The sequence below is a fragment of the Anopheles stephensi genome, chromosome 3 (genome assembly GCF_013141755.1).
Source record: "Anopheles stephensi strain Indian chromosome 3, UCI_ANSTEP_V1.0, whole genome shotgun sequence".
Classification (NCBI taxonomy): Eukaryota; Metazoa; Arthropoda; class Insecta; order Diptera; family Culicidae; genus Anopheles; species Anopheles stephensi.
In genome coordinates this window covers 41,120,687-41,143,966 of record NC_050203.1, presented here as the reverse complement: position 1 = coordinate 41,143,966, position 23,280 = coordinate 41,120,687, and the positions used below count along the sequence as shown (strand labels likewise).

At 43.2% G+C, this 23,280-nt stretch overlaps 4 protein-coding genes across 11 annotated transcripts in view; 1 reads left to right on the top strand and 3 right to left on the bottom strand.

Moving 5' to 3' along the window:
* Nucleotides 1–4,091: 4,091 nt before the first annotated feature.
* LOC118509126 (myoferlin-like) lies at nt 4,092–10,952 on the bottom strand. The gene is made up of 12 exons (XM_036049320.1): nt 10,393–10,952; nt 10,175–10,321; nt 8,050–8,220; nt 7,705–7,977; nt 7,226–7,636; nt 6,977–7,161; nt 6,686–6,910; nt 6,017–6,625; nt 5,823–5,943; nt 5,307–5,648; nt 5,096–5,196; nt 4,092–4,449 (listed from the first exon to the last, which is right to left on the bottom strand). Exons 1-12 carry the CDS (start codon nt 10,756–10,758, stop codon nt 4,236–4,238), a joined length of 3,165 nt encoding a protein of 1,054 aa, XP_035905213.1. The 5' UTR covers nt 10,759–10,952; the 3' UTR covers nt 4,092–4,235.
* LOC118509118 (otoferlin-like) lies at nt 10,885–12,907 on the bottom strand. The gene is made up of 7 exons (XM_036049289.1): nt 12,754–12,907; nt 12,540–12,687; nt 12,302–12,467; nt 12,108–12,237; nt 11,848–12,037; nt 11,125–11,783; nt 10,885–11,049 (listed from the first exon to the last, which is right to left on the bottom strand). The coding sequence occupies exons 1-7, from the start codon at nt 12,823–12,825 to the stop codon at nt 10,885–10,887; spliced, it is 1,530 nt and encodes a 509-aa protein (XP_035905182.1). The 5' UTR covers nt 12,826–12,907.
* A 1,380-nt stretch (nt 12,908–14,287) lies between these two features.
* Nucleotides 14,288–23,280, top strand: part of LOC118512281 (tetraspanin-9) — a 29,489-nt gene continuing 20,496 nt past the window's right edge. The window contains exons 1-2 of one of the 8 annotated variants that reach the window (XM_036056494.1): nt 14,288–14,440; nt 15,321–15,471. The gene's annotated coding sequence lies outside the window, so the exon portion shown is untranslated. Of the gene's footprint in view, nt 14,791–14,894; nt 15,207–15,320; nt 15,472–23,280 lie in introns of those variants that run through there. The other 7 variants (XM_036056493.1, XM_036056495.1, XM_036056497.1 and 4 more) reach the window with 7 other exon arrangements.
* On the bottom strand, nt 20,187–22,417 carry LOC118509117. The gene is made up of 2 exons (XM_036049288.1): nt 21,709–22,417; nt 20,187–20,242 (listed from the first exon to the last, which is right to left on the bottom strand). The coding sequence occupies exons 1-2, from the start codon at nt 22,415–22,417 to the stop codon at nt 20,187–20,189; spliced, it is 765 nt and encodes a 254-aa protein (XP_035905181.1).

Genomic DNA, 23,280 nt, shown 5'->3' with positions numbered 1-23,280 from the left:
GAACCGGAAGGAAGGCAACGGTAGGGGATTGATGTGTGCGTAGCAATATACCGGCGGGCGGTGGAAAAAAAAGCTGGTGGAAAACCTTCCCCCCAATCACCCTCCCACCGAGGGTGGATCGAATGGTTTCCCCCTGCTGAGGGCAAAACAAACATACGGCAACGAAACCGTCAGCCGTGGCGGATATTTCGCTTTACACCGCTCAGCCCAGACACTTTTCAGTTCGCTGCCTCAAATGCATGGGGCGAGTCACGTGGAAGAAGAATATACGGGCAAGATAAACCATACGCGTCGCAGGGAAAACATCGTTTAGCGCCTGCTGGCAGGAATCGTTTCACTGTCTGTCAGCCAACCCGTAACGGAGCCGGTGTCAGCCTGTACGAAGCAGCGCATAGATTAATGATTACGATAAGAGAGCGATCATCGGAATCCAAACGAGTGCCTTGTATCGGCCGGACGAAACCATCATGATTAGTGCTTTTGATGAAATAAGGTTTCCTCCTTGGGCGATGTTGGCACTGCTGGCGCTGTTATTGACGTTGTCATTCGGTCGCAGAACTAACCCCAAGACAGCGGTACGGTACGGTGTCTTCCGGGCAGCTGAAGTGTGTAGGCCGGCTAGAAAAAACACATATTTATAACATGCAATAAACATGCTGAAGATGGCGAGCGGAACATTTACAGCACAGGGTTTTTTTATACCTTAACTGCTACACAACTATCCCAGCCAGCCCAGTTTGCTCCAGCAGACAAACTTGATTTACCTACCACCGGGGACAAAAGCGCGTGCACCGATTCCCAACCCTCGGGGACAACTTTCGCGCCAATTCAGTCCATTTATCAAAGTAACATTTCATGCGTCTTATTCCCTGACCAGAGCTCACTTCGCAGCACCGTTCGTTGTGTTGTCCGCTGATGTTATCGGTCATTATTTTAATGGGTCAGCCGGGACAGCTTGTGCTCTTCGGCCATTGTTGGGTTTTTCGGTTTCGGCCTCGTGCTAGGGCCATGTCTAACTTGTTGCATGTTGTGGCTTCGCCCATATTACAACCAGCGCAATCGGTCAACGAGTTCACATTCAGTTCGCGGCAGACGGGGATAATGCATGTACAAAATTTTTACATGAGACAGGTACGCCATTCCAGATTTTCCAGTCAGAAAAACAAAAATGAATCGATTCCCTTAAAACAGCGAACCGATGTGAAAAGTACTGCTAGGCTATTTTTGCGCGGTAACCTGACACTTTTGGGTGTGTAGAAAAGATGGGCTGTGACATCTATTCGTCGCGTGTAAAATCAATTATTTGCTAGTTTGGTAAATAACACTGCACTGCGCGTGGAGGCGTACAATGAACTATGGGCGAACGAGTCATTTTGGATATTGAGACTATTACATTACATACAGCCAGTGTTAGATTTATCATCGTTAAACGCTATCACTTTAGCAATTTTTCATTAAACACTTTGGAACGATTTTCTTGGAAATAAGTATTTTGCTTTGCTTTTTGTTTCGTCGATTCCTAGAATCGCTATGAATGCGAAGCAAACGACGGTGAATGCCAAGCTAAAATTGGCAAAACCAGCGAAAAATGTTCCTGTGCATGGTCAGTTGCTGTAATACGTACGACGTTCCGCTAATGCTTCTTTTCAGTGGCATCCTATTGGTGTGCGAGAATGTGCTGTAATATGTCCATTCTTTTAAAGCGGAAACGAAAATATTTTTGTACTACCATGGTTCGATTTTAAATGTTTCAAAGTCAATCTGGATGTATCATAGAAGACTTTCCTGTTGCTTAAGAACATTCATGGTGTAGCAATTCGTCCGGTATAATAATGATTTATCTCGCTTCCATGTAGGTGACGGAAGCAAAGGTAGCAAGCTCAATGTGATGCACTGTTGTAACTTGTATAAGCAATGGAAAGAATTCTAGAAATAAGACGACCAAACTTATTACCTATCCATCTATCACAATTTTTATTCCCTGAGCCTATTGTCTATTGTAAGAACAGCGCCGGTTTTTACACGGCAGCACCGGGGTTCAATTCCCATCCAAACCGCCTCACCGTACGCAGGACAGACTATTTAGCTGCGGGAAAAATCAAATCACAGAAAGCCAAAAACTGTTGATCGAGATATTTGGAGGTTGGAGGGCTCCATATAATTCACGAACCATTTATTGTAAAATATGTAAAATTGCATTTTTATTTATGGCTCTACAACCTGATAGCATGATTCCTTGACTTTATTGCAACCGTAGCTTTAGGGGCGGTCCGGTGGCCGAGGCGACAGCGGCGCTGGTCTTCACACGGCAGGGCCGGGGTTCAAATCCCATCCAGACCGCCTCCCCGTACGCAGGGCTGACTACTTTACTACGGGTTAAATTAATTCACAGAAAGCCAGAAATGGTGGCAGGCCAAGACCTTTCGAGGTTGTAGTGCCAAAGAAAAAGAAGAAGAAACTTTAAGTTGAAAGTAAGAAATTAGGAGACATCGCGATTGTTTCGTGGATTTCTGTGTAACTATTGTAAAGGTCTCTTACTAACTTACTTATCATCCGCTACAACCGCTTTGCGGTCTTGGCCTGCTGCAACAATCCTTGATACCGCTCACGGTTTAGCGCCGTCGTCTGCCAATCCGTTATCCCGGCCGTTCTGGCGGACGCATCAACGCCATCACTCCATCTCAATTTGGGCCTACCACGCCTCCTCTGTCCGTGTGGACGGCCTAAAAGGATTTTACCTTAGGAAGGTAAGATCATCGTACAGCTCGTAGAGCTCGTCATTGTAGCGGCTCCTCCATTGTCCTTCCACACATACGGGGCCATAAATCCTTCTGAGCATCTTCCTTTCGAACGCGGCTAAGAGGGCTTCGTCAGTTTTGGACAGAGTCTATGTCTCAGAAGCGTATGTGAGTACTGGGACTATAAATGTTCTGTACAGTCCCAGCTTCGTCCGTAGCGACAGGTGGACAAGTGTAGGGGAGAAGTTTCTTCAGGCTGTAGTATGACCGGTTGGCAGCCAGCAGCCTTGCGCGTAACTCAACATCAATGTTGTTGTCGGTGCTGACTTTTGACCCCAGATAGGTGAAGTTTTGGACGACTTCGAAGGTGCGGTCACCTTTCTGTACATCACCCCTGCGTAAATCAGTGTTTGTTAGCAGGGCCGCTGGTGGTGCCACCATCATTGTGGATTTCGCCTCGTTAATCTCCAACCCGAGGTTCTGTGCCGCACGCTCGATCCTTTGATAAGCTTCTGCTACATAGGAGAGCCTCAAACCAATGATGTCTTTGTCATCAGCATATGCCAGGATCTGGATTGACTTTTAGAAGATGGTCCCCGAAGTTTCCACCTCTGAGTCACGGATGGCTCTCTCTAGCGCCAGATTGAAGAGGAGACAGGCGAGCCCATCTACCTGGCGCAGGCCCTTGGTGGTAGCAAAGGGCCCTGAGAGTTTTCCATCCACCTTCACCTGGCATGTGATGTTGGCCATTGTCATTCGTACAAGCCTGGTAAGCTTGGCCGGGATTCCAAAAGAGCTCATTGCGTCGTACAGTTTTACCCTGGCTATGCTGTCATAGGCGGCTTTGAAATCAATGAAGAGATGGTAGGAGTGGAGCTGCTGCTCCGCCATCTTCTACAAGATTTGCTGCATCGTGAAAATCTCTACTTCATACAACAATCACAATTTAAAGCACGTGATATTCCTTGTTCTACAGTGATTTGTAGTATGTTTATCACCCAAATTTGAAGCATTTCATTGAAATAGAGGGTTTTTCTGTTCATAATGGCATTGGAAGGGTTCCAGATGGCATAAGAGTCAGTTGCCTCTAGCTCATCTAGCTTTGTTTACTATTCAATGTAAAAATATTACAAAAAGTATCGATGCCTTTGCGCTATCAATAGAAAACCCCTTAATATTGCCTAGTGGCGTAAAGTACTGGGCGCCTCCACCAAGTTACAGTACTTCTTAGTCAATGCAATAAGTGTCCATAGGTTTGAAAAAATAAACGATTTGGTAATAGCACACAATATAAGTAATGCAAGTGTTTTAAACAACTTTTTTTATGACCTGAGAAATTTCACATAAGCTAATGTGTCCATTGTCCACTGTCCGGGATGTAATCAAATTTGCTAATGCATTATTTTTCATGGTTTTATATTATTAAACGACCTACAATTACGATTAAGAAGTATTTGATAAGGAAAAGGAAAACATAACTTAAGCAACTTCGGACGACTATCCTTCAGAAGACACGCTTTCGAATGACCGTCGCTGTTCCAGCGAACGTACCATAAACACCGTTGGCACATTTACCACCAACCCGTAAATGAGCAAACACAGCAACACCACCATGCCAATCCAGATGAATGATTTTCTCACACGGGGCCACAGCAGCTTGTTGAACGTTTTTGCCGGCTGCCGTAACCAGTTGAAAGACACTTCCGGCCGCCTATGGAATGGAACGAAAAAGAAAAAAAAACCAAACCAATGATCATTCCTCGAACTCCGAGAAGCGATAGCAAGATTTAGCACGCCGACCAGTCCCGGCGTCAGATATTGGCCTCATCGAAAAATGTTGTTTACCGAACCGAATAATCGCATTAATCGACCAATTAGTGATATGCAGACACTTGGCGTACGGTTGGGTCTAGGCGCATCTAGGCGCGTTTGAATATTTTTACAACACTCCTGTGTACAGATTGTTCCCCAACAGTGTGATTTCGAAATGATTGTCCAGCGCAAAAATCTGTTCGGTGCACAACAATATTGTTTACTACACTGTGTAGGAGCAATTATGCTGCTAGGACCAATAAACAAGCACTGTGTGGTCAGCAACATTTACCATTAATTGAGACAAATGGAATCACGTCGAATCCATAGAAATCTACCGTCCATGAGCCACGTCACATTTTCACAACCTAGCAACACATCGGCCGCGCGTGTATTTGGAGTGGATATTTTGTGTTGTACGGATTCACGCTAGGAGCGACCGAACCAGCGAAGCTTGCTGCAGAAAGGAATTTAATTCTTTTTCCCCCATTTGCTGTCTACTTCTCTCCTGCCGGTTGCTTCCGTTTTTCGTGAAGCATACTTACAGGGGCTCGGGAAGATGTTGCGGAGGCTTGCGACCCACTCCGACCGGATTCTGGGTAGCATCTTCGTGGCTGAGGATTTCCAGCTCCAGTTCGATTTTACCCTGTTTTCGTCATAAGCCATAGAGTAGCGAGCAAAAAAAAATGGAAGAATGAAGGTTAATTTAATTAAAAAAGTTCATAGCTCCCGTGCGATTGATGATGCGATATTTACCGTCAACGATACGCCACCGTGTTGATCAGTGGCATCACTGCCTGACGCGTTGCTACTGCCATGTACTGGGAACCAGCCCCTAACACGACGCCGCACAAACAAGTTCAAAAGGCTCCCCGTACCGCTTCCGGATCCTGTTAATGATAGGCTTTGCGGAAGTTGTTTGCACGCATCGGGCGAGCTGGCTGGGACGGGCAGACGAGTGAGATCTAGCTCCATCGTGCCGAGAAAATCATCGGCCGAAAACGCATCATTATCCCAAATCTGCACGGTCAGTACCGGTGGATACTTGAGCTCGGTATCGTATTGCTCGTAGAAAGCCTTTCTGCGACGGATCACCAGCTAGAAGTGTAATAAAATCTTAATTATCAAAGTTCCCGAAAAATTTCCACTGTTGCCAAGGGTAGCGTCTGCTCTCTTCCTCTCTCTCTCTCTTTGTGTATCTCCGAAGTTAAAAGACCGGAAGAGGTCAACGGTCGGAGTCCTGGAATCGATCGTCCTGAAATCGTAACTTACCATGCCGTCGGCGGGTGAGTAGCGGAACGGAAATACCATGCGCCAGTTAAAGTTTCCTTCGCCGGTTAGCGACCGGTAATGAACGTCCGTATACTGAGCTTCCGTGAACTCCTGCAGCCAGCTGCAACGACACGAGACACGAGAGATGTCATCAACCCCGTTCCCTGGCGGACATAACCTTGGGGCACGCTTACCACTTGACGTAGATGTCACTCATCTCTGTGCCGAAAATGTTGCGCTCGTTTAGCATCACGTCGGCCGTATTCCAAACGATCAGCCGCAGCTCGTAAGGTTTCGGGGGCTGGGGCGTTATGTCCAACGGTAGCGGATGGGGCTCGTCCGGACGGTACAGCTCGATCCACAGCTGAACTTTACCTTGCTCAATGCCACTTCGAAGGGGATGGTACAATGACCGCGTTTCCACGTGTTCTGGCGTCAAAGGAAACCCGTTGGCAACGTGCTTGAGATTGTTCAACGCCAGCAGACACAGCTGTTCCGTTTGACACTCATTTCCGTCCAGCGAAACATCGGCCTCGAATTCTTGCCCTCCAACCGTGATCTTGCCACCCTTGATGCGTGGCTTCTCGACCCCGTGCTGTTCGCATATCTTCAGCAACATTTCCGATGGTTTCAGCTGGTGACGCCATTTGTTGCAGCCTCTCGAACTGTAGTGCCTGGGCAGTCCAAACGATGGCAAGTGTTTGCTCCGAAAACGATCCTCAATGTCGATGGTGGTGTTTCCTATGAGATCGTCCGAGGAGGCAAAGTCTCGATCGTACACCGACAGATGCAGAATTTGATCTCTGTCAGAAGAAGCAAAAGACGTGTTTCAGCAATGTTTTTCACAACGAAATTTAGCTTACCTCGGCAGCATTCCCCGCAGTTCGAACCGTCTGCCAAACACCGGCGAAGCTTGATTGGGAATGTAAAAGGCACGATCGCGAACACGCTGGTTGCCGTAGGACAGGACGATGTACGCATCCGATTCTGACATGATGTCACGGGACGTAAGATTCAAAGCCTGTACGACATAAACGGTAACTACAATCTCCAAGAGATTTGAAATAGGAGATAATTGCCTTTCCAACCTAAAATTGTAAAAAGAAAACATTTAAAATGACTTGTGGTGAAGGATTTGACTAAAAGGATGTTACGGTATAGCCGTCTGGTTTGGTGTTTTCGCCAGGGAAGAGATCTGGATTTGGCACTTCACAGCACCGTACACTTGCTTCACAAACGCCGTTTTCTTGCGACGTTTCACCTTCTGAAGAGGGTAGTTTCCACTCCAATCTTTGAACCCGCTAAACTCTGGTACATTCTCTAATTCTTTGTCATAAATCTACAAGCCATTAAAAAAAATTCATAGAACAGAATTTTATCAAATGCATTAAGTGCATGCTTACCTCCAGAGAATGTTTTTGGGAGTTCCGCAACTGTTGACTGTTGTAGAACTTTGTCCACCATGTAAGCTCCAAATTTTCGGTTTCAACACTATTTGAGGATTTTCTGGCGGTGGCATTCAAGATTTCAACCTGTTTCTTGATCATATCGCGAGCATTCGTCCAATGGTAGGCAATATTCAATGGATGCTGATTCGCGACATTCAAGGGCAATTGTGTCCCATCTGCATCTTCCTGCGTAATCTCAATAATTGTTGAGTCTCCTGTGGCAGATTTTGATGAATCTGTACTATCGACTAGCAGCTCCGATGCATTTACAATTGCATTTCCTATGGTTTTGACACGCTTTTCATCCGTGCAATCGATGTGCTTGAGAATCATCCAGGGCCAGTAGTTAGGGTTTACTGGAAGGCGCTGTGGAAGGCAAGCAATAATAATTGCTGGATTTTGTTTCTTTTACTCTTGCACATCTGCCCACCTACCACTGAGCAATTTTCGTAACCTTCCGGAAAGTTGGCACTACTTCCGTACGCAGTTCCTGAAAGTCCACTCATAATGCTTGCATCGCCCAATGTTATCAAAACTCGTGATTTCTTCGTGGTTCTGCAGCGAGGTACATGCATTTGCCGTAAACCAACAAACAGTACCCGTATTCTGTATGTCCTCAAAGCTGGAGCAATTTCAGGCGGTAGTCCGTGTACAAGCAATCGTTCCGTTTCGTTTCTTTCGTCACGCTCTTCTAAAGAAGTTTTACCCTACAAGGTAAAATGTGTTTGAGGTGACAGCAATACAAACAGTATTATAAGCATTCCGGGAAAAAAACGTACCTCAAATATATTGCAAGCAACTAAAATTTCTGCCATCTTTATTCCCTTCAGATAGAGTGGAATCCATTGTAAAAATGAAGGAATCGTTGGTGGATATGCTTCGTCTGCAACTCGCTGCTCCGTTTCCAATAATTGCATAGATGTTTCCAACCAACCGATTGCATTCCATTCCTGTGAACCAAACAGATAATAATGCGTTTTAATTATTTGCGATTATTAAAGTGTAATAACTAAGCATGCCAAAGAAAGGGCAACTTCAAAATTAGCTAAGATTATTGCATCGTCAGCTTAATCGATAATAAATACATTGATAAGTACCATTTCTTCACTACACTCATTAGACGCGACTTTCAGAGACTGTAAAATGTCATCATCTTACTTGACTACTGATGTTGCCTAAGTTGTGTTCTGACAAACTCCAAGCTTTAACTTTCATTAAAACACGCACATTCTGTCCTGAATAACTACGTCATCGAAGACATATGCTGTGTTCGCGATCTAGAGATATTCCTAGACAATAAACTTGGGTTTCACAAGCAATTCAAAGGCGTTCCAAGTATTGGGGATTGTAATGAGAGTAAATAAAGAGTTTGAGGATCAAATGTGCTTAAAAACAGTTTACTGCGCCTCTGCAATTTGTGTGGAGTGAATTACACGTTTCTCTCGATCATTGTGAATTTTTGTATATTTACTTTTGCATTTAAAGAGAGCCTTCGCTTGTGCAATTTACGTTACAAAAAGAGTGAAGGGTGGCTCGGTGGTGGAAGCAACAGCGGCGTCGACTTTCACACGGCAGGACCGACTATCCTGACCGGACTTTCCAACAACCAAGTGATATAGAAATAGCGTGCATCATCGAAAAAAGGCCGTTAAGACAGATGTTTGGGAATGCGCCTATGAGGAGGCATGTATTGCCATGAATTAGAAACAGAAATATTTTATATTAGTTGGGGCGTATTAGTATTGGTAAACAATAAATGTACGAAGTACCTAAACATATTGTAATTAGTCTTAAAGTGAAACCCCACCTGAGCAGTCAACATTGTGAAGAGCGATCCGAAATTGTTTGAACTACGAAACAACAGAATTTAGTGGTTCTGTGACGGAAGCGATAGCGCGGCCGGTCTTCAAGCCAGAAATGGCAGGCCGAGACACCTTGAAGTTGTAGTGCCAAGCAAAAAGAAGAAGACAAGATTACAAGTTTGGCTCAAGGTTCCAGGCTTAGACTCAAGTTAAGCCAAGAAGTGAGCCATTAGATGACCTGCATGACGTATCAGATCGTCAAGGCAAACAGAAGAAGAAAAGTAAAAGAAGTGTAGAGTTACGGAAAATAAAATAAGACCAATTTTGTATTAAATCAATTTTCAAACTATTTTCTTTACTTTTACCAGATGTAACCATACTAAAATTTAGAAGAAGTATCATAACCAAGTTAAATAATTTTTTTTCAATTGAAAAACCATTGCGCAAGGATTAAAAAACATTCATAAAGTCTAAAACAAATTTTAATTTTATAGAACAAATATCCAAAACCATTTTTTTAAAATAAATTTAAGATTTGGTATTGTTTATCCAGTTTCATCCAGTTTGATCTACAATCAATCAATTTAAGGTTTTCCTAGAATCTACAGCTGTATTTTACCAAAAAAAAACTAAGGTTGTTTTTGAAACTGGTATTATAATCTCAGTTTTGCAAATTTTTCACAATTAAGAGGTCTTTTCTAAATGAATAATAAATATATAAGGTGTCTTTAAATCAACACAAGCATGCATGAATACAAATCTTTCACGAACTAGATAGGGATCAACAGTTTCATATAAACCTCCGGCATTGCAAGTTCAACTATTTTAAATCAATGTTTTCAACTACCTTCAAAAACCAAGAGCTTTCCTAATTCGTAGAAGCACACCATCATTAAAGGGCAGTTAGTTGAGTGAAGGAGATTTCTAAATTCCTAGAAGCACGTCTTCATTAAAATGGTTTTCTGAACTAAAAGTGACCAGCAAGGATCTAAAGCAATCTTTAGAGATAACCAATGATAATGAAGCTGTCCCAGTTGTTCTGTTATGCTAAGATGAACGTCGTCTTAGGCCTTTTCGACAAATTTTAAGTAAACATTCTTACCGATTGCTTTCCCTTGCACTGCAACACGAACATGATGGTACATTTCTGGCCTAACTCGTTGTTTGGTGACATGGTAGACATGGTGAACGGTACATTCAAAAGCTCCACACTTTCATTCCAGCACGGAGACAATGTGCTGGGAATAGTCTGTCGGATGAAAAAAAAAACAGATTTAATAAGCGAAAAATGCTACCCCTAATAGACTAAAATTACATTACCGATAGTGTCTGTTCGCAGTTTTCAAACAGAACCGTCAATTTTGCCTTAAACTGCTCGGTATCAAGAAAGCCAGCAAAAATCCGCCCCTGGTACACGTGCACCTTACAGTGCACATGCTTCGTTGTCAGGTGATTGTCAATCGGCAGCCGCACATCAGCGCATTTCCTTGAGGGATCTTCCTGTGTCATCCGTTCCTGCCGGTCCGTTCCTATTTGCAACTCGTAGTCCAGCTTGGCATAAATGCAGCCGCACCGATCCGGACACGAGTGATTGCATTGGATTGATCTCGGGAGGATTGTACATCGTTTACCGCACCGCAAACCAGCTGGGCCTGAAGGGCTTGCCTGGTGCAGGTAATGGTGCATGTTGAATCGTGCGATTGCATCTACCGACGAATGGCCGGGGCGGGATAGATGTAGCAGTATGGCTGGATGTTGATTTTGTTCCTGTTTGAAGTAGACGAGAGGAGTCAAAAATTTATTACTTTTAGATTAATTGGATGATACAGTTTTCATTAGAAGTCTTACGTCATGGTCAAGCTTCGATAAATTGTTTAACATATTTTCAAACTCTAGCATGACATGGGACGCTTCCTCAAAGTTGGTGGCAACAGCCAAACTTGTCTTTAAAGCAACCAGCTCAGATTTCACGGATAACTGGAATAATAGACAAAGCAATATTATTGTTCAGGATTGCTTAATAATGTACGGGATGCTTCTAGCCATACTCACCAATTGTTGTAAGATGTGACTTTTTCGCACTTGATCCAATTTTGTATGCTGTTTGTACGTCGATTCTGCGATTTGCTCGTGAGCTCTCATACATTCTGAGTCTAGTTGTACGAGCAAACGAATAAAATGCTCTCGTTTGCTAAGAATACCATTTTTCCCATCAAAACACAGCATAGCACCTCTTAACAAGTCTTGCAACTGTTCAGCTCCTTCGCACAACTTGCCAAGAGCTGCTTGTATAAAGTATTTATGCCTATAGTCTGGTAGCTGCACCTTAATCGTGAAAATCGTCTCCGCGCCGTCCACACATCGGACAGCCTGTGACCTTCGCGATAATGTTAGTTTCTCTATTGGCAAAGTGTTGACTTTGGAATGGATGTCTGCACAGCTAAGATAAACCAACATTCGATGCAAAGGTTGCAGATGACTGAATAGCTGCAGTGCTATGATTCGGAATCTAATAACGAACACCTGCTCTTCCCAGTAGTTGGATTCCACCAGCGGTTCGTACAATCGAATGGCTTGAGTTTTGTGCGCAGGAACCGATTGAATGGATAATATTTCGGTGCTGATTGAAATCAACAGTCTACCGACGTACTGCGAGTCTTGGGTTCCACCGTAAAGCGGTAACCATGCTGGCCCGTAGGTTGGCAAATTATCTGAATCGAAAGTACCCTGACGCTTCAATATCTGTTTAGCTAAACGAATAGCATCCTTACTTACACACATCATCTGTTCGCATAGCTAAGGACGAGAAATGGATATCTTTTGCAGCTTTTACATTGCTGTAGCAGCAATTCGTCGTCAGTAGGTCTATGCCGATGATTTGATTCGGCGAGGGATTCGTTCCAACAAAGCACAATTTTTCGTTCCAACGAAAGCTTCTACCAAATGTGCTGGGTTTTGTGCGTACCTACGTAGGTAAAGACGGGACACTTGGGCCGAGTTGTTGGACGTTACCATGTTGTTTGCTTTGGTCTTACCTTTAAACCTCCGTATGAAACACGAACGGCATACTCAGCGCTAGCAACAAACTCTCCTCGATAAATGTTGCAACAATATCGTACTCTTTGCAGCTCTTCATTTGCATCAGGAATGGGAAGAAGCCGATTGCTGCATCAGAATATGAAGTTAGAAGTATGCACTCAAATGCTGTGTTTGAACCTTTGCATCTAACCTTTCAATTACTTCGTAGGCCTCCTCATCGTATAGCTTTATAGGTGATGGAACTTCCATAGCGCATGAAATCGATACATCGATCAAGAGATATCCACAGTGCAGCTTGATCGATGGTGCCCTTCCGATGGGTTCAAACGAAGCCCATTTTTTGGAAAACCCATGATCTGAAATAACCATCAACATTTAAAGATTTTAATTAAATTTTATTTCTTTCCCGTCAAAGCTATCCAACTTACTTTTCTGCTCCCAAACTGTGTTCAGATCGACATGAAATTCGCCAATACATGAATGCATTGTAGTGCAAACGGAGGGTCGATATAAAGAGAACTTAATGCCCTTCCTTCGAAGTTTTCGCTCAGAACAGTACAACGAAAAGCTAAAATACTATCGAGCCAATAAACCATTGTGCTAATGTGTATCACAAAATGCACACAAATCGAACGGCTTTACCTCATTGAAGTAGGGATTGTCGGTTCGATAGGCAATCCTTGTGCGTTTGTGTTTGCCATTGCAGGATACCATTACGAAAGTGTCGCAGTTCAAGTGTTGCAGGTGGCGTGCTTTGTAAACTGTAGCCGATACAAGAAAATCTTGCTCGTTGTTTTGCATACAGAGCGCGTTTTCTTCAAGTACATTCTCCATTTAAAAAAAATCCACCAAATTAATGATTGATTCCACAGAACTGATTTTCAACAAACTGACTCACAACTTCACTGGCTCCTGTGATGGGCGACATCAATTTATTGTAATTTAGTATGTGCACGTGTTCTGCTACAAGCAATTCAAATATGCGCTAGCACCTTCCCAGGTTCAGCAACTCGACACATTTTGCCCTACTTACTATTTTACTACAAATTTTACCGTTTAAACAAATATATTTTGGTATTTGGATGTTGTTTCTAGACTGTCCTTTGAAGCGCACGCATGAGGATTTGAAATCTCCAAACGCATTAATCGCGCAACATGAGAGCTACCTGTATCATAAATTCACCAAAGGTGGTGCGTTTCTTCATGGTGGTGAACCTTGCTAGATAAAAGCAAGAAGCATAAAAACTGATTACCGATAGGCAGAGCATGCAAATAAGACAAAAAAGAACACTACAAAACGACGAAAATGTAGAAGAGAATGAGAAGAGCACAAATAATGCTAAAATTTTAAAATTAGCGTTTTTGGTTTGAACTCAAGCGATTCACGACATATGGCTATGGCTTTAGAAATAATAAGCAGCGTTTACACGACAACCGGACCTAACTTCTGTTTACAGATTTACCACCAGTAGCACAAAAACACGAAATGTCAAAATTTCGACTCAAATCCAAGGTGTATGTATTAAGAAGGTGGATTTTTATCGATTTGACAGGGCGACATTTTAGTCGAGATATGTCAGAGTTTGTTTACAAAAACATATGGTATAGGACTACAAACATGAATAAACAGTCTCGTTTCTCAGTCCCTTGAGCAATTTCGCTAGTTAACGGGTCATTTTCGCATAACCAATGTTGTCCCACAGAGGATTGAAGATGTTTGGTTGCATTTTTCGTCGAAAAATCGCTAGCAATACCACCACCGGCGTCTCCATCACTCTTCTCAATACCCTTCCCCAAGATGACAAAAGAACTGTTACGTCAAGTTGAGAAATGTCAATTTGCCGTAACCAACTCTACCTCCTACATCCATATACCTTGTTCTAAATACATACACCTTGAATAAAATCAAGAAAAGAACAGCCTCCTTAAGATAGAAAAGAAGACAGCTGACGAGAGTAACGTTTGGCAGAAATAGGTGGTGTGAGCGAAGCGTATGAAACGGAAAGTAATTAGATAGGGGAGGGATGTTGTCATAGTGAGTTAAGTCGAAATCTATCAATTTTGCTACTAGTGTTGAATTCCAAGTTGTCTTTTATTAATTTTTATGCAACAGTCTTATCTGCATGAAATATACATCAAAATTATCATATTTTCTCGCATAAAATAAAATTAAAAGCTAAATCTCTATGAAAATCAACCATCCCACCATGCCTCTAGGGATTATTGTCAGCTGCTCAGCTTGTCATTGGCTGTTGCAGCGGTTGCTTGGCGCGTCGGCAACTCAACTCCGCAAGTCTACGCTCAGCCCTTGAGAAGCGCGGTCGTGAAGGTAGCGTATGCGTTTTGTTGGGTGCATCTCTGTAAGCGTCTGAACGGCTGTTGTGTGCGTATGTTTTTTTGTTGTTGTTGTTTATACCATTGCAAAAAACCTGTTTTCCGTTCGAAACCTATCCGTCGGATGTGCTGCTCGTGAAACGTGTTCAGAATTGATCGTTCCCTTCCCTGTGTGATCTGACCACAGAGAGTGTGCCAAGCAAAAAGATTTGGGTCTGCGGAACCTGCGGTTAGACACAGTGTAGAAAGAACGCGTCCTCTGCAGCTTGGTGCACGGTTGATCGCCCTAGAGTATTATTTTCAAGCAAAATGCGATAGTTCCAGGTCCTCGAAAACGTACGTTGTGTGAGTGTACATGGTGTGTGTGTATGTGTGATCTTCGAAGATTTATGTAATTAATTATTACCAAATTGTCGTTCCAATACCTGTGATTAACAAATCGAGAAAGCGCAACAAACAGCTGATCCGCCTGTTCAAAGAAAATACGCCAACAAAAATAATTAAGCGATCGTACCAATGTTCAAACTCACGATCGTGTTAAAACATTTTTTGCGTAATATTTTAAAGCTTTTCCCATCCCCGAGTGACCCGATTGGACCCCCAAACAACACTGATGACCTTTCCTATCCTACTGAGCCTAGATGTCTTCAGTAATGAAAACAAAACTATCATCAATTTCAATGATAACCATCCATTTGGTTTCGTACGTACGTTGAACGCCGCTCTTTGGAGGAAGCAAAAAAGGGACCAGCGTAAAAAAGGTCAAATGTGTGCACTGGCCGGCCACCAATGTGCTCCAGTGATACAGATGTGTTGTTGATGTTCCGAGTGTGACCGAGTGTCTTCTTCTTGCTTAACGTGTTTGTCGTTCACAGTTTCCGTTCATACACAGGCGTGGAATGTAGAGAAAGCAACGAGTTAAACAACTGCTGCTGTAAGGAATCTTAGCTTCGCCAGATAAGCTATCGTTCTTAGTGTACGACACTCTAAGCATCGGTGTCGTAGTTTAGACACCAGCTTCACAAGGTATGTTGCCCATAGTAGTGCTAGAAACAATAAAAATAAGCTAAGATGTTAAGCGTTACAAATCTATCCATGGTCGTGGCGATAGCGGTTCTGATCTTCAAACGGCTCGAAGCAGAATATCAGCGCTGACGATGACGATGACATCATGATGTTTTCTACTTTTCTTATTTGTTATGCTCTAAAGCAATCATCCCCCAATCATGTTTTTTAATTCCCGGCAAAACAATCCCGTCAAGTGGAGAGATTTTTGTTTCAATTCTAAATTTAAACCTTTTTTTTGGAGATTTAACCTAAACTTTAACTCTATAGCTCATCAAGGGTGTGAGCGAACCGATTCGCGCGTCAAATTTTTTCTATTATGAATAGATGCTTTGGTTCGTTGAGATTCGCTCGTCAAATGCTGTAGCAACTGATCAAATAGCATGAGCAATAGGCTCGTGCGACAACGTGCTTCTGAGTTTGTCCGATATCATTCGTTTGAACACAGGCGGTGTCTCGAGCGCTAAACGACTGTTTTTATCACCAATAGCTAGTAGTAAATTTAACCGAGCATGCCCGGGATAAGTCAAATAACAGGGGGGAAAATAACGATCTGAGGAAACGATCTAATCAGCCATACTTCCGGTATCGATCAATGACTTCTTCGAACCGAGACATATGATCTCTACCAGTTCCAATACTTCTTGAAGTTTACGAATACAACCAGCGATGAGACATACAGCGAAAAGCTGTAAGGAAGCTCTGTGGAACAAGAGCCCACTTTGCCCCGTTCCTGTTGATCCACAGGCACTAGAGAAAGGTTGAAAATGTACCCCAAAAAGAAACGTGAGACAACGCCGCCGCCCCAGTCTCCGATGGCAACCCGTCTGGTGGTGTTGTCGCGCAAATAAGCTGGATTCTGGTTTTGTTTTGTTGTGTGTCGAGGTAAAACGAAACTCGAATTTCGTTCCAGTTTAAGGATCGCAACACACCAAAAGGTCCACGGATACAGCTTTCTGTCAGCGTACCTGCTGCTGCACGGAACCTGTCGGCAGTGCACTATGGCGGCGTTACGTTTTAAGGCGCTTCGATATAGGTCGCCCTCCGAGAAAACGTGGGCTGATGAAAGATGCTGGTGGCGAATGGAGATTAATTTTTGGAGAACAGTAACTTAACCAGATTTTTGGTGCACTTTCATCCCAGCTGAAGTGCACTTAGGTAACAATTTGTTACTTCATTTGCCCAACAACATGCTGCTGGGCCACCAGTCCCTGTGTCGGCAGTCCTGTTTTATTGGGCAGTACATGGGCTTCGTACCGAAAATTGCGAGCCGGTTTCGATCGCAAGCCCCACATGCTGAGTTGCAACAACCCCACCGCTGCACAAAGGAGACAACCGGTTGCATTAAAATGCAGGTGGTCTGAACTAAATTTTTGCACGCACGTTATGCAACGCGAGGATACGATCGGCCGCCTCATTATCGTGTGTGTTGAAACGTGCATTTCTGGATCACGTGCTTGATTGATGATAATAACAGGCAAAAATGGTTAAAATCTGCGGTTTTTCTTCTCCGGTTATAAAAACACGAGACTCGACCTTCGTAGTTGTCACAATTCTTCTTCTTTTTATTGGAGTTCGTGATTTGCTTGAATATAAATGTCAAGTGAAAACTTTCTTTAGCAAGCTGTTTATAATATTGTGATTCAGTACTTCAAAGACGCCTTTATGGCATCAACATTCCGGCCACCTTGAAATAAGGTACTTATTTCAACTCATCATTGATGGGTAGTAAGGCAATCCGAGTGACTGGCCTTGTAATGATCCTTCCTCGAGGTGTTCGTAGAGAAACCACACGAACAACATTGTCCTTGCCAGGATGTAGAGTTGTAATGACACCAAGTGGCCATTGGGCTGGAGGAATGTTGTCTTCTTTCAAGACAACAACTCTTCCTACTTCTATGTTGACGATAGGATGGCGCTTGTTGATTGTTCGTCCTTGCAATTGCTGAAGATACTCAGGGTACCACCGTGACCAGATCGACTGCAACATCTTTTGAGTGTGTTTCCAATGAGTTAAGCGGTTGTCAGGAATCTTGGTCAAATCAGCTTCGGGAACCATTTGGAAGTTTGAACCAACCAAAAAATGTCCAGGCGTCAACACCTCGATGTCTTCTGTATCCGTTGGAATTGGTGTCAAAGGACGCGAGTTGAGACACATTTCTATTTGTGTACATAAGGTCACAAAATCCTCGTAGATGATAGGCGTTGTCCCAAGTTCCTTTAACAAGTGTGTCTTTGCTGATTTGACCGCAGCCTCCCACAGTCCTCCAAAATGTGGTGCTCTTGGTGGAATAAACTTCCAGGTGATTTCATTTACCGCACACCAGCTGAAGATGCTCTCTCTCGCCTTCGGATTCGCCTTGAGCATGGTATAAAGCTCATGTAGCTGATGTGAAGCACCTTTAAAGGCTGTGCCGTTGTCAGAATGGAGTTGATCCACCTTCCCTCGTCGTGAGATAAATCTCTGCAAAGCCGCGATGAAAGCTGCTGTGGATAAATCACTAACAACTTCGATGTGTACAGCACGGGTAGAGAAGCATACAAAAATGGCTATGTACACTTTGCGTGGAACTGAGCGCCTGGTGTTAAACCTTACGAAGAACGGCCCACAGTAATCAACACGTGAAGCTGCAAATGGTCTTGTTGGCTGTACACGGCTTGATGGTAGGTCTGCAATTGGCTGAGTGATAAACGGTGGTCTCTTCTTAAAACACGTGATGCATCGGTGGTACGTATTTCGGATGAGATTTCTTGCCCCGAGTATCCAATACCTTTGTCGTAGTGTAGCTAACATAAGTTGCGGTCCCGCATGTAGGAGTTTGGCATGACAATCTCTGACCAACAACAATGTAAGTGGGTGTTTCGACGCTAGTATGATCGGATGTTTCGTTTCAGCAGGAACATTGGCGTTTCGCAATCGTCCACCAACATGGATGAGCCCATCATCTTGCAGTATCGGGTTGACCCATCTCAATGGTGAGGAACGAGGTAAAGACCGGTTGGACTTTAGGGCATGTAGTTCCTCAGGATACATCTGTTGCTGGTGGAGCAAACATAGGCATTTCTCTGCAGTCTTAAGCTCCTCTGTAGTCAGCCATGTCGAAAATACTTGCTTCTGGTGAGAACCTGTCTTCTTATTGTATTGGTGATGTTGCAAGTAGATAATGAAGCGTCGATAATAGGCTACAGCACGAACAAGTTTCGAAAACTTCGAATATCTGTTGAAGAGCTTCTCATAAAACGAACTAGCAACTGCGGTCATGGCAACAATTGTTGAGTTTCGACATTCTTCATTGACCACAGACATGTCAGTGTTAGGAATACAAGTACTAGGCCATTTGTCGCTTGTATCTGACAGCCAAGATGGCCCAAACCACCAACGGGAAGAGTGTGAGAGTTCGGTCGGATCCAAACCTCTCGACAGCTCGTCAGCTGGATTGTCCGTCCCAGGAACGTGATGCCACTGACTAACATCAGATGCTTCCAAAATCTGTGATGTTCTGTTTGCAACAAACGTTTTCCATCTTGAAGGTGTTGCTTGAAGCCACTGAAGAACTGTTGTTGAATCTGTCCAGAACATTACTCTTGTTGGATTACCCTTTACTGCTGTTAGAACCTTTGGTAGAAGTCGGACACATAGAAGAGCAGCACATAGTTCTAATCGGGCTATAGTGTGATGAGTGGATATTGGAGACACTTTAGACTTGGATACCAATAAGTTGGAACGAATGATGTTGTTGGCTACGACTCTTACATAACAACACGCTCCATATGCCCTCTCCGATGCGTCACCGAAAAAATGCAGCTCATATTCCTCAACATTCGTTCCAAAGATGTAACGTGGGATTTTCAGCTCTTTCAATAAATGGATGTTTTGATGAAATTGTTTCCACGCGTTCTGTAGCTTCAATGGTAATGGTTTGTCCCATTCGTACTGCTTCCCGTTTTCATCCGTAATAGACCATGCTTGTTGCATCATAAGTTTCGCCTTACACACCACAGGACCTACCAGGCCCAACGGATCGAAAATTTGAGCAACACAAGAGAGAAGCTTTCGTCGGTTCATAACAGGTGGTGGCAGTGGGTTTAAACTTTTGTAGCTGAAGACATCTTCTCGAGGATACCATGTAACACCTAGCGTAGTCACAGTGGCCTCTGCTAGTAGGTCATGACTTTCTCGTATGGCTAAATCTTCGTCAGCTATGTTGTTTAGAACGTTGTTCGAATTAGATGCCCATTTTCTCAAGATGAATCCGTATTCTTTCAATACTGACGTTATTGTCTGTTGTAGTGTACTAGCAGATTGTTCATTTTGAGCACCGGCCATAAAATCATCCACATAAAAATTGTTTTGAATAACATCGGAGATGGTAGGTTGCGACGATGATAAGTCAAGAGCGATTTGTTTTAGTGCACGTGTAGCTAAAAACGGTGCCGAAGCAGTCCCATATGTAACTGTTTTTAGCTCGTAACAACGTAATGGTTGATTTGCATTTGGTCGCCATAGGATCCGTTGAAGCGGTTGGTCTTCGGAGTCAATCAACACCTGGCGGTACATTTTTTCTATGTCTGCTGATAGGGCGACTGCATAGCTTCTAAACCGAAGGATGATAGAAAATAGGTCTGGTTGTACAGTAGGACCTACCCTTAAGATGTTGTTGAGAGAATAACCCGATTCAGTAAGACATGACGCGTCGAAGACCACTCGAAGTTTCGTTGTAGTACTTGAATCCTTCAAAATTGGGTGATGGGGCAGATAACAATGAGCGATCGCGTCATTTACTGGTTCTGGTACCAATGCCATGTGTCCCAATGTCTCGTACGATTTCATGAATTGACGGTACTGCTCATATATTACGGGGTTACGTTGCAGACGTCGTTCTGTATTGTAGAATCTGCGCTCAGTTATTTTTCTAGACTCACCGAGAGTTTCAGCAGGATCTGACGATTTAGGTAGCTTCACGATGAATCTGCCCTGTTCATTACGAACTGTTGTTGTCTTAAATAACTGCTCGCACGGATCATGATCTTCGGGATGCACACTTGAGGTAGGAACCGTATCCAGTTCCCAAAATCGTTGAACGCTTGCTTCTAACGTGTTTGGATGCGTTGCCACATTTGATGATTGTCGATTGTCAACAGGTTTTATAGGAACCGCGCCAGCTATTGTCCAACCGAATTTGGTGTTAATCAGTGATGGATGATTTGGCGCAATAGAAAGCCTTTCTGGACAATGTACCAACCAGTATGCTTCACAACCAAGTAAAATGTCGATAGGACCAGGTGTATGGAATGATGGATCCGCTAGTACAATGTTGTTGATATTCCACTTCTTGGTATCAACCTTAACTGTTGGTAACTCAGCTGTTGGAGAATCGATGACTAAGAAATGCAACTTCATACTAAATTGTTGAACACTGGATGATACGATTGCTTCGACAGAGCGGTTAATATTACTTTCCCGTTGACCGATTCCTGCGATACATATGTTTGCGTCTGTCATTTTGTTGGATAGTCGCTTGGCCAATGCGGTCGACATGAAATTCGACATTGAACCAGAGTCGAGTAACGCTCTTGCTTGATGAGATTTTCCATCATCATCGATCACTTGAACAATTGCAGTCTGTAAAAGTACGGTAAAGTCGTTGGTGCAAATATGAGATATCGAATCGACTTGTTGAATCATGGGTCGTCCCTCGTTATTCATTGCAGGTTCTTCTAGGTGCAGCAATGTATGGTGATTGCGTTTGCATTTATAACACTTGTATTGAGATCTACAGCTCTTTGCAGCATGACCATTCCTGAAGCAGTTGAAACAAAGGTTATTGGAGCTAACCAGCTTTCGTCGATCACAAACGTTCATTGCTTTAAAAACTTCACATTGGTAGAGTAGGTGTGATTGATCACAAGCGTGGCAGCGATTGGATGTAGAAGCTACGCTGGCATTCGCCAAGCTCCTTGTTTGCTTGTTGCCGGCCACCTTCGATGTACTTGGTTTGGGAGTGATCAACGAAACTTGGGCTGGTGCTGCTAGAATTTTGATTCTAGTTTGCAGGAACTCAACCAATTTGGGAAATTTATCGGCATCATCACTAGCTGAAAATTTTTCCCATTCCAAAACGGTGTCACGATCCAACTTATAGAGCAGCAAATTTGCAAGGGGTGTATCCCAGTGATCGATAGGTTCATTTAATTTACTTGCTCCTTGGGTGAGACGTGTGAACTCATCAGTTACGCGACGTAACTCTTCTATGGAATCGTCCTTCATAGGTGCTACCGAAAAAATTGCTTTAAAATACTCACGCTTGAGGGCTCGGACATTATCATATCTATCTAATAGCTCCTTCCAGGTGGTGTGATAGTTTTCGGCAGCAATGCTTACATACTCAAAGCGCTTGGCAACTTCACCCTTTAGCGATGCTAGAAGATACTCTAACTTCATAACATCAGGAATCTCAGTAGATGATGCAATCATAGCGGTGAACCGATCCTTAAAGCTGAGCCATTCCGTGATCTTTCCATCAAATGTGGGCAGATTTATCTTAGGTAGACGTACATGCGGTGAAGCAGCGACAGGGATGGTCGTATTTGGCTTAGTTTCAATCACTGTGCTGTTCATGTCTTGAACGTTGGATGTAAGAAAACCCTTGATGAGACAGTATCGATCGTACATATCATTCCTTTCCTTGAGCAAGCGTGTCAGTTCCTCTTCCGCTTCTTCCGAATCTTCGAGGGCTGTTTGAATCTTATCATAAGTCTTCCAACAATTTTCCAACGTTTGCAATCTGACATCGCATTGAGACGCTTGCTCAGCGGTGTACGAGTTCATGTAGTTTTCTAGGTTATGGAATTGTGAGGTGACGCGCATCATCTTCACTTGGTTCGGCGTGGCTTTCTTCGGCGTCATTCTTGTTGATGCAATATCGCCGTGTTGTTCTTTGCGTCAATGATCGATGGATTCGTCCGCAGATCCGGTTCGAAGGACCATAAAATGATAATAACAGGCAAAAATGGTTAAAATCTGCGGTTTTTCTTCTCCGGTTATAAAAACACGAGACTCGACCTTCGTAGTTGTCACAATTCTTCCTCTTTTTATTGGAGTTCGTGATTTGCTTGAATATAAATGTCAAGTGAAAACTTTCTTTAGCAAGCTGTTTATAATATTGTGATTCAGTACTTCAAAGACGCCTTTATGGCATCAACAATTGATCTCGGAGTATGTTGCTTTTTTGTGTTTGTTCCTGCCACCACAAATGGTTGACATTAGTGAAGGGAAAGTACCGTTGGACCTGGTGGTTCGGAACAAATGCAATAATGTAACGCACCTGACCCGGTCCAAAAATGAAAAATACCTGGATACACAAATTTATCCCTATTCCTGGAAAGAGTTTGAAAATTTGTTAGAATTTTTAGACAAATCTTATTGTTTTTACATTTTATTTTTTACTTTTAATAAAATCAACTTGATGTTTTGAAAACAAAATTTCACTGGCGACGACCAGTTACTTGTCCCGGTAACGAAAACGTGGATCGTTACTTGTTACCTGGCAAAACGCGTGAGAGCAACAGAGAAGTCATATTACACACATATGGCTCGCACACGAGTAACAGAGAGAGCAACGAATACATGTTCCGGTAACGAAACGTGGATCATTACTTGTTCCTGGCAAAATGCATGCAACAAAGAAGTAAATTACTTTTTTTTTTTATTTACTTATTTACAATTTAAGTATGACGGACTTGCACTGTATTATCAACCCCGCAAGTGTT

What these genes read in the sequence shown, in the direction of transcription:
- LOC118509126 (XM_036049320.1), bottom strand. Translation starts at nt 10,758, where the DNA reads ATGCACCATTACCTGCACCAGGCAAGCCCTTCAGGCCCAGCTGGTTTG. An exon ending in TTGCTTGCAATATATTTGAG is followed by an intron (nt 7,978 to 8,049) that starts GTACGTTTTTTT and finishes TTTACCTTGTAG; the next exon opens with GGTAAAACTTCTTTAGAAGA. An exon ending in ACGGTGGCGTATCGTTGACG is followed by an intron (nt 5,197 to 5,306) that starts GTAAATATCGCA and finishes TGACGAAAACAG; the next exon opens with GGTAAAATCGAACTGGAGCT.
- LOC118509118 (XM_036049289.1), bottom strand. Translation starts at nt 12,825, where the DNA reads ATGGTATCCTGCAATGGCAAACACAAACGCACAAGGATTGCCTATCGA. An exon ending in ACAATCCCTACTTCAATGAG is followed by an intron (nt 12,688 to 12,753) that starts GTAAAGCCGTTC and finishes TTGGCTCGATAG; the next exon opens with TATTTTAGCTTTTCGTTGTA. An exon ending in GCCTACGAAGTAATTGAAAG is followed by an intron (nt 12,238 to 12,301) that starts GTTAGATGCAAA and finishes ATTCTGATGCAG; the next exon opens with CAATCGGCTTCTTCCCATTC.
- LOC118509117 (XM_036049288.1), bottom strand. Translation starts at nt 22,417, where the DNA reads ATGACGCCGAAGAAAGCCACGCCGAACCAAGTGAAGATGATGCGCGTC. An exon ending in ACGTCTCACCCAAGGAGCAA is followed by an intron (nt 20,243 to 21,708) that starts GTAAATTAAATG and finishes CCAATTTTGAAG; the next exon opens with GATTCAAGTACTACAACGAA.